A 10000-nucleotide genomic window follows, 5' to 3' on the forward strand; every position below is an offset into this window, starting at 1 on the left:
ACTCTGTAGAGTTTATTATAGAGGTGTGATCAACATTGGTTCAAAAACTCTTGAGTAGTGTGTGAATGTGGGTGACAAATGTGTAGGAATTGTGTCCAGACATTTTCCATTCTCTGAATGTAATTTTGAGTTCAAAGGAACAAGAGTGTGCTTTGCCTTGGAGAAGGTACCAAAGCATGTTGAAGGTTTAAATTACATTTGATAGAAATATAACATTTTGTTATCTAGTTTATATATATCTATATATTTAGTTTATATTGTAGTTTTTTATGCCACTCATAATAGTTATACATAATTTCCAAAATGTTTTCAAGCTCTATGGTTCAATTGTTCGGATTGTAGTTACTATGTCCATAGTAACCAATGTCTATAGTAACATATGAATATTCTGTGTTTCAAAGAGTCCACTCTACGACACACAGTCAACACTCTTTAGCAGAAGCCTTTCCTCCAAAACACTACACACTTTATTTCTCATGTGTTTAGAATCAGCCTTATCCTTCCCTAACGTGGCTCCTTGTCTGTGTGTTGTGGTTGTGTAGCAGGGAGGTGGAGCAGGCTGGTGTGTCCGACTTGGAGATCATCTCTCAGCCTGTGGATGATGAGAACCTGTGCTTGGCTCCTCCGGTGCAGCTGCTGAGTTTTGGCTACAGGGATCTGCCTCTCACAGCTCTGGATGTGTCTCTGGCTGGATCACAGCTCCTCTCCAACGCAGACGAAGATGAGAACAGGGAGGGGTAAGTGCAACCTTTTCTTGTATTTTAGGAGAAAACAATCGATGAGCACATTTTAAATCGTTAGGGCATTAGGCTTTTGTGTAAAGGACCATTCCACTTTTTATGTCAGATTTGATTTTCCTAGTCTTTGTTCACAAAACTAAATATAGTTTACCAGCTCACCTCAGGCTCCTGACTTTTTAAGTTTTATGTAACAATTTTGTAGTTGTACAACACAGTAAAACAAATCTAAATAGTGGTCATATTTCATCCCCATTGCAAGTGTCATAAAGTGTCACACTAAATTTTGGATATTGGATTAAAGTTATTTTTAGTGACACATAATTAAAATCAACAGAGGGCTAAAGTTCATGTGAACGAGTGTTATTAGAAGAGACGTAAGTTCAGTGGCTTGTCCAAATCACTTTGTGTAACTGTTATAATGTTTGTAAAAATATTTATGGAAAGAAAAGAAATACATAGCAAAAGTCACATGGCATTCATTGTCTACATGTATATTATGCATTATTTATCTATCACAGTAGAAAGTTGTTGTTTGGAAACCACATGCTGTAATCATTGTTCGTTATGAATTAAATCTCCCTGGTCTTTGGCTTGCTTTTCTTATTGCACACACATTATTTCATCAATTTGTCATTAGCTGGCAACCTCAGGGTTGTCCACCGTCCCATAAGTAAACTGAGGTATATTCATCATCTCAGTGTAAGTGTCCGCCCTCCGCTCGGCTGCTCTCTACAGCAGTCTTTATAGTATCTGACAGTGGGCCAGCCTGAGCCAAACGCCAATAACATCACATCTTTGCATCTTGTTGTTTGACTGCAATGATGCATCTGTCAACATTCCCTCTATTTTAATGAACTACATAGCTGTATATTTTACTCGTACTCATACTGTAGGTAAGCATTATCTCTCAAGAAGAATGTGTTGTTGACAATCCTAGCATAAACACGAGAGGCTGATTTAAGTGAGCCTCAACATTTTGCCTCCCGGGGATATGATTTGAAAATGATGCTGATAAGAAAATATGGCCCTACGGACTCGCACAAAAATAAAATAAAAAAAATGCTCAGTCAGTTTTTTCTATTCTGTCCTGCAGTGTGACTCAAACCTGGCTTTCAGTTCAAACTCCTATGATGTCCACAAACACCATAAGCTTGAATAATGATCCAACTCGGGCACTTGCCACACATTAACACATAGTTGCCGTTGCCATTGCCAAGTTCTCCGTTTGAAACCAAATCAGGTCTTGGTGTATGTGCTCTATTTATCAAGCCAATACTGTGCAGAAACAGATGGTGATCACAGACGCACACTCACAGCAGACTGGTACTACAGCCAGCAGCTCCCTAATGTGGCCTGACTAACGGTAGCAGGTATTTTTACATGCCTGTGCATACTATAATTGTTTTCTGTCAACTCCCTCTGCTTACTACAGCGTGTAAGCTCAGTCTGCTGTTAAAAAACGTATATGCCGGTAGTTTTGGGCTGGGAGGAATAGGAATGCATCATGAATAGCATTGGGTTTGCACACATGTTGTTATATGAAACCACAGCCAAAGCAAATCTTTATTAAACACAGCTAAATGTGACTGATTGTGCATACAAGTGCTATTCCTAAGGCTGTGTTTCTTTGTCTGAGTTATGAAGCTGTAACTATTGAGTGATCGCAAACGGATGTACCAATAATATTTTCAACAGATATTGTGTGTGAGGGCTAATTGCTCTAATTGCTAACTCTTATTGTTGGTCTCAATCCCTAAATGTGAATGTAACGGCACATTTATTGCTCGCTGTGGTGAAGGTTAATTTACGCAAACTGTGCTTAGTGTACTGGGGTTAATATTATGAATATTTTCATATTCAAGTCATCAGTGCAAAATGTCTGCATGTAAAACACTGCCAGGAGGAGTTGTAAAAGTCATCATTCTCTCTTTTAACTTTAATTAAATTCTTCTTAAGCTTCCAGGCTTTAGCAGTGTGAATATTACATGAACATACAGTCTAAATAATGTTCTAATCTCAGACATTGATCATTTTTCTAAGTGGCCTTGAATCTGGTGTTGTCACGATACAAAAGTGTAGATTTCAATACCACAATGATCGTAAAATAAACCCCACTATTTTAAAAAAACAATATAATTTAACAACTCTTTAGAAAAGCACAATAAGAAAATAAATAAAAACTTAAAATGTGTATACTTTTTTTTTTATCGATTAAGGTCTGTTTTTCAATCATTTTAACAACCCTAAAACCTTCATAACCAAATTATGTACATTTTTGGAGCAGATTCTTGGTGTTACTCTGAGAAACTAAAAACCAAAACACATAATCATTAAACACAAACTCTTTGGTTAGGGAGAAGAATTTTGTCCTGCTGTGATATCAAAATTGAAAGTTCAGCTTTAGGAGAACCATTGCGAATGCAAAAAGAAAATAGGGCTGGTTTCACTTTATAGCCACATCATTAGAATCAGTCAGATTTAGTGATAGCGTCTCAGTGAATGTGTCAGTCAGCCCTGTGCCCTTATTAGTGCGTTTCAGCACCACTGGGCGGTAGGTGATTACGCCTCCGTCTCCTTTTTACTATCGATCTCCTCTCTCCAACAGCAGCAGCCATCAGCCCTCCTAAATGACATTCATGAGCACCACTCTGCCATCATCATATTTTATGGCAGTGGGCGTGTTTTTCAAATCAAGACATCTTGGCATCTCATCTGCTTGTGGGTTACATTTGTCTCATTCCAACAGTGCAAGCAAAATCAAGACTTTATTAATGTTAATATAGATTTGTATATAAAACCCATGGTAATGAACTCAGCTTTACTTATATGAGACCTTAAAAGATTTTCTGTCCCGAAAGGTTTATTGGACAGAACAGCCAAAGCATGAACACTTGAGAAGCCGAGAAGCGAACCCTCTTCCACAAATGTGCAACGGCTTGAACCACAACACCACCAACGAGCATGAGACAATATAACATTCTGTCTAGAGGCAAATGCAGGAGATTAATCAAGAGCAAAGGCCTCTGTGTCAAGCTGCCACCATGTGATGAAGCACCTCCTGCCAGACATGTTTGCATATCCACGCCTGTAGCACTGTGGAGGTGGAGTTGACCTCAGCGCTCTCTCTTCTGGCGCACAGTGGCTCGACTCCACATGACAGCAGAAGTAGTGGCTCGCACACAGTCGCCCATCCTCGCTGCCTGCACTGTAAGAGCATGCATGACCAGAGAGGCAGCACACGCAGCATTTAGGGGCTGGGAGCAAAGAGGAAACGAGGCCAAGGCCTCTCTCAGCGCCCGTTATCTAATCCTTTGTAATCATGCTTCACTTCATATTCCCCTTTATACTGAGCCGTCACACCTCATTAGGAACAGCAGTGTGCATGATGCCCTTTGCACATACTTCCTATCTTTTTACCATGTTTTGGTGTGTTATGGGTCTCCAGGTAAAGTCAGGTCAAAAGGGTGGCGCTAGAGTGGCAGAATAAATCACTGATCAGAAGTGACATTAATGACAAGTGAAGACAAAAGCAGCAGTAGTATCTTAAAGGCACTGTGTCAGGGGCAAACGAGGATCCTTGATATGTGGGTGGATCTGACTGGTGCATTGTGAGGTGCAGAACTAGATAATCTTTGATGATTGATAAAACAATACCAACGCTATCACAAGTTAGCATCTCCATCTGTTAAAGATTAACACTGCACTAAGGGATCATCTCAAAATAGGTTGAAGCTGAAAATAATTAATTTTTTTGTCTCTCTCTGGACCCCCTCCCCCCCCCAAAAGACTTTGTCTGGCTTCACATACAATTTTACGCGTTGATAAAACGCTAGTAGTTTGATCCTGACCCTGCTCACCTCTAGTGAACATCCCTGAACATCCTTTGGTAAGTTTATATTTAGAAGTTATGAACTCTCCAAATAATGTCACCTGTCGCGCATGTTTGTTTACTCAATCCACAGGGTCCACGGGCCCTAGGGGCCCTACGGCACATCCCATTCAACCTAAACTGTGAGATGACCACATTGAGACAGTCTCAAGAGGATGAGAGAGTGAGAAACTAATGTTTCTTGTCAAAACCTGTAATTGTCAATTGCCTGAGTTTAGACCTTAGACGTGATGTCAGAATGACAGAAGCGGAACACGTGCTTTTGTCTCAGTGAGAATCTCACGTCTTCTGTGATTGGCCGAAACCTCATGCGGGTTTATTTTGTTTCCTTCTTCCGGCCAGTGCGTAGCACGTTACTAGAGCATAATCTCTTGATCATTTGCTGCGCCGCGTCTTGCCGCAAAACAGCTTTTCCAACTTTTCTGCACCAGCCGCGTTTGCAACGGCGACGGCGCCATGTTTCACGCACGCACTCCCCGCACTCGTTGCTGAGAGAGTTTTTTAGCATTTCAAAACAATTACTGCCACAACGATGTATTGAAGCTTCAAAGCAACAAAAAGACGAATAATAATAAGTCTTTTCAGCTTCAACCCATTTTGAGATGATCCCTAACCCAAAAACGTTTCTTATTGTATGTTACATTTTCTCTTTTTAAGGTTCTGCCACCCGCTTGTCTCCATGGAGACATATTGTTTTATCTTGTATGAGACATATTGTTTTATCTACATAAAAGTAAACATATAATGCAAAATCACATTCAATGAGCGTTATCAGTGTTTCCTCATCATTACTTTCCTCATAGTTGTAAGACGTCATGCATGTTTGAGTTATCCGTTATATTCCTGTAACTGAGGCTCTAGTTCTCACCTACCCCCTGTCTCCGCCCACATCCCTGCACTTAGTTGTGGTTATTTAAAAAATGTAAAGGACAAGCCGCTGGTTCTTATGGTGAAATGTTACTATGAAGAGGCGGAGCTTATCAGTTTTGCATTTTAAAAAAAAATAAGAAGTCAATGAATTAAGCTGTTTCAGATCAACATTGCGGCTTCCAATAAACAAAATGTAAAATTATTGTCCTCTTGAGTTATACTGTAGTTAATACTAAGTCCCTAAGAAAAGCATAACATGGACAAGCAGGCGACGCCACCAGCCCAAGTTACAGGTCATATCTGTGAAGATGCAACCCTGCTCACAGTAAGATTCAGCAATAAAAACACCTGCAATTGAATAAAAACAGGTTTAATGCAATACTGTGGAAAATACCAAAAAGAAGGTTGTTTACTGAATTTGGATTAAATCATGCCGATAAATACATGGAATTTAAAAATTTGCCATATTTTATTAATCACATTTCATCCCATCTCTTTCAGCCCTAGTGGACAACAGCAGTATAATCAATCTTATCCTCCAAGCTCTAGTGTTTATTACAGGAGATAAAAGAAGTGGGCGACTTTGTGGGTGGTGGTTGTTTCAGGTAGCGTCAGGGGGCAGCTGCACTGTTAGCAGTTTTGGCGCCATGGTAAGTGGAGTTTGGTTATTAATATTGTTGTGGACATTCATCTTCCTGTCCAGGGGAATGCTGAGAGGACTAAGGTGGCGTGGGTTTGTATTCAGCACTTTCACGTTGTCTACTCTCCTCCTAGTCGTTAAATTGGGTTGTTTATTCGCTTATGTTTGGAGACAAATAGATTTTAAATTTGGGTTTGAGGGTAGTATATTGCAAAAGTGCAATGAGTAGTTTCCAGTATGTGTGCATGTGTGCAGTATGTGTGCAGTATGTGTGCATGTGTGCAGTATGTGTGCAGTATGTGTGCATGTGTGCAGTATGTGTGCAGTATGTGTGCATGTGTGCAGTATGTGTGCATGTGTGCAGTATGTGTGCATGTGTGCAGTATGTGTGCAGTATGTGTGCATGTGTGCAGTATGTGTGCATGTGTGCAGTATGTGTGCATGTGTGCAGCATGTGTGTGCATGTGTGCAGTATGTGTGCATGTGTGCAGCATGTGTGTGCAGTATGTGTGCATGTGTGCAGTATGTGTGCAGTATGTGTGCAGTATGTGTGCATGTGTGCAGTATGTGTGCAGTATGTGTGCAGTATGTGTGCATGTGCAGTATGTGTGCATGTGTGCAGTATGTGTGCATGTGTGCATGTGTGCAGTATGTTTGCAGTATGTGTGCAGTATGTGTGCATGTGTGCAGTATGTGTGCATGTGTGCAGTATGTGTGCATGTGTGCATGTGTGCAGTATGTGTGCATGTGTGCAGTATGTGTGCATGTGTGCAGTATGTGTGCAGTATGTGTGCAGTATGTGTGCATGTGTGCAGTATGTGTGCATGTGTGCATGTGTGCAGTATGTGTGCATGTGTGCAGTATGTGTGCATGTGTGCAGTATGTGTGCATGTGTGCAGCATGTGTGTGCATGTGTGCAGTATGTGTGCATGTGTGCAGCATGTGTGTGCATGTGTGCAGTATGTGTGCATGTGTGCATGTGTGCAGTATATGTGCATGTGTGCAGCATGTGTGCAGTATGTGTGCATGTGTGCAGCATGTGTGTGCATGTGTGCATGTGTGCAGTATGTGTGCATGTGTGCAGCATGTGTGTGCATGTGTGCATGTGTGCAGTATGTGTGCATGTGTGCAGTATGTGTGCATGTGTGCATGTGTGCAGTATGTGTGCATGTGTGCAGCATGTGTGTGCATGTGTGCATGTGTGCAGTATGTGTGCATGTGTGCAGCATGTGTGCATGTGTGCAGTATGTGTGCATGTTTTGACTTGCTACTTGATCAAGATCAGAAGAAGCCTTCAAAAATACATTTCCTAATGGAAACAGTTTGAGATTCTTTGAGTCTTTAAATTACACAACTGCAGCTAAAAGTGCACATGGAAACTCTTCTGGTTAAGGGTGTGTCACTTGCTTCTCTCCATGGCATCAAACTTCTCTATCACCAGGCCAAGTTACAGGTCATATCTGTGGAGAAGTGACTTCGCTCACAGTTGCACGCAAATATTTTTGAGCAATAAAATGTCCTGTATTTGAATAAATCCAAAACAGATATACTGTTGCCATACTGTACAAACATGAACCTTTAAGGTCAAGATCTGCTCGCCAAGTAACTATACTTTACGATGGACTTACAACTTTAATCTGATATATTTTGAATTAAATGGCCTAAACAATCCTTTAATCTTGATTTGGCTTGGGTAGAAAACGCTTAATTGGTGATGAGGATGACGTGTAATCTAAAAAACATGCTTTGACTTTCCGTTGTTTCAAGGTGAGCCCATTCCTGACCAGCAGCACCCTGAGCAATGTGATGATGTCATCTACCCCCTGCTAATGGCAGTGAAGTTGCCAGACACACAGGAAAAAACATATGTTGTTGATCTGGCTGTTTCCAATACAAAAGATGTGGGGTTGGACCCAAGACCAGATGGTTTATGTGGATTTGCTGTGGTGAGGCCAGGGAGGAAGGAACAACTCCCCCAGCTTTATTTCAAGGTTCCAATTACTGGAAGCTGGACATAATTTACAGCGCTGATCCATATTTACTTCAGGTATAATTTAAAATACAAGACAGTTTCTATCGCCTTTCTTTGGTTGTTTACTGCTTTGTTAGTCTGTACACCACAGCAATTCAAAGCAGTGCTAAGGTTGTATTAAAAGAACCAATACAACCGTTGAGCAAATGTCTATATTTGGCTTTTTGAGAATAGCTGGAATGTCGAGTACTGAATCTTTGGAGAATCCTTGAAGATAGAGCCCTAGATACAGTTTTTGTCATTGCATGATACGTCTAAATCAGCCTGGTCTGTGCACTGCTAAATGCTCTTTATCTCTACAGCATTATTAGAAGCTTTTATGAGACTGAAGCTTCAGTTTGGTTACTGTATTCTGGCTAGATATGATGACACTATTCCTAGCCAAAAATCTACCGGAGTCCGAGCTCTGATAATACAGGCAATTGAGATAAGACAATGGCTTTAGGGTACACTTTATGTCAGTGGTTCTAAAGCTTTTCACACCAAGTACACCAAAGAAAACATTACCATAAGTCTTCGAAGTACAAGCAGATCTATATCAGATCTAAAGCAGGACTATTCCAAGCCTTGACTAGGGCTAACCCAGGTCTACCACATCATTGCTACAGTAGTTCTAACCAAGAAACGATCCAAATGAGGACAAAAAAGTGGATAAATTGGACTTAATAAGCAAATCCTGTATTATAACTGTCAGAGGATCTCATATGAGACACGCTGCTTTATGTGTGTCTCCCCATTCAATTGTAAAGAAAACGATTTTTTTCATTCCCCTCATAGGTCTAAATAAATGTTGGTCTCTCTTTGGCACTACTATTTATCGGATAGGACCATCAGCGGCTTGACAGTCCCAGTGTTGGGGGGCTCATTGGACATGCTGCAATCGATTGCTTCTGATTTGATCTCCCTCCCTTCCCTGGTGAGCTCCACTCAATCTCACCAGCAGAAGCTTACTCTGACAGCTATACCAACCTGCTCGACTTAAGAATACACTCAAATCCCATCTGTGAATTTAGAAATAGAAAGATTAGACAACAACAATACAAGACAATATAAAACATATTATATTCTTTCAAAGTGTCACCTGTAAACAGGAAGCTGAAACCCATGAATGAAGACCTCACGAGAGGAAGTAAAGCCGTGCCATGTGTCTCATCCACGCCAGTGCACAGCACGAGGGGAAAGGTTTTGGACACAGACACATTTCCACTCCAGCTGGGGCACTGGTGAGAGCCATTGTCTCGCTCAGCATCAGCGTCCGTGCGCGTGTCTGCTCGTCTGGAAGGACAAGGTGCAGGGTTATAACTAGTTAAGATGAGCAATAGGTCTTTATGGTCCTGATTAGAGTACTTTTGTATTTTGTGTTAGACTTCTAAATATGCACATTACGGTGTTTTCCCTTGACAAATTATTTCCTCTTTCTGTACTGCATCATAGGGATTTTCATTTTTGGTTTTACAATTGTTTGAGACAACTTGAGACTTGACTAATCATTAAATACATAAATACCGACATTACTTGGACAAATAAAGGTTCTCTTATGTTATCATTATGCAACATTTAAAAACGTTAACAATGATTGATTTCATCTATTTATTTTATTGTGTTATATAAGTGAGTGTGTCATATATAAGTTGTGAATGATTAATAGCGTTCCTTGTGCGATGGAGGGTGAATCCCGTTCTGAAATGCTTTACAGAGACTTCCTTCAGCTCCATAAAAGACCGTCATTCAGATTCCGTCCACACACACTCCCGGCCCGTGGATCACAGAGCTCCACTGTCCCCTCCACGTTCATCCCATCACTGTGGCCTTCTCTGTCTGTGCACCCC

At 40.9% G+C, this 10000-nt stretch overlaps 1 protein-coding gene across 1 annotated transcript in view; it reads left to right on the plus strand.

Moving 5' to 3' along the window:
• The window catches only part of LOC140381176 (transmembrane protein 266-like), a 24383-nt gene that overhangs the window by 4372 nt on the left and 10011 nt on the right, over nucleotides 1-10000 (plus strand). The window contains exon 3 of the mRNA XM_072465197.1: nucleotides 543-737. Within this exon, the coding sequence (XP_072321298.1) occupies nucleotides 543-737 (195 nt within the window). The remainder of the gene's footprint in view (nucleotides 1-542; nucleotides 738-10000) is intronic.

Source organism: Eucyclogobius newberryi, unplaced genomic scaffold, assembly GCF_026437365.1.
Source record: "Eucyclogobius newberryi isolate DKJ021-1_F unplaced genomic scaffold, fEucNew1.0.hap1 SCAF_5, whole genome shotgun sequence".
NCBI lineage: Eukaryota > Metazoa > Chordata > Actinopteri > Gobiiformes > Gobiidae > Eucyclogobius > Eucyclogobius newberryi.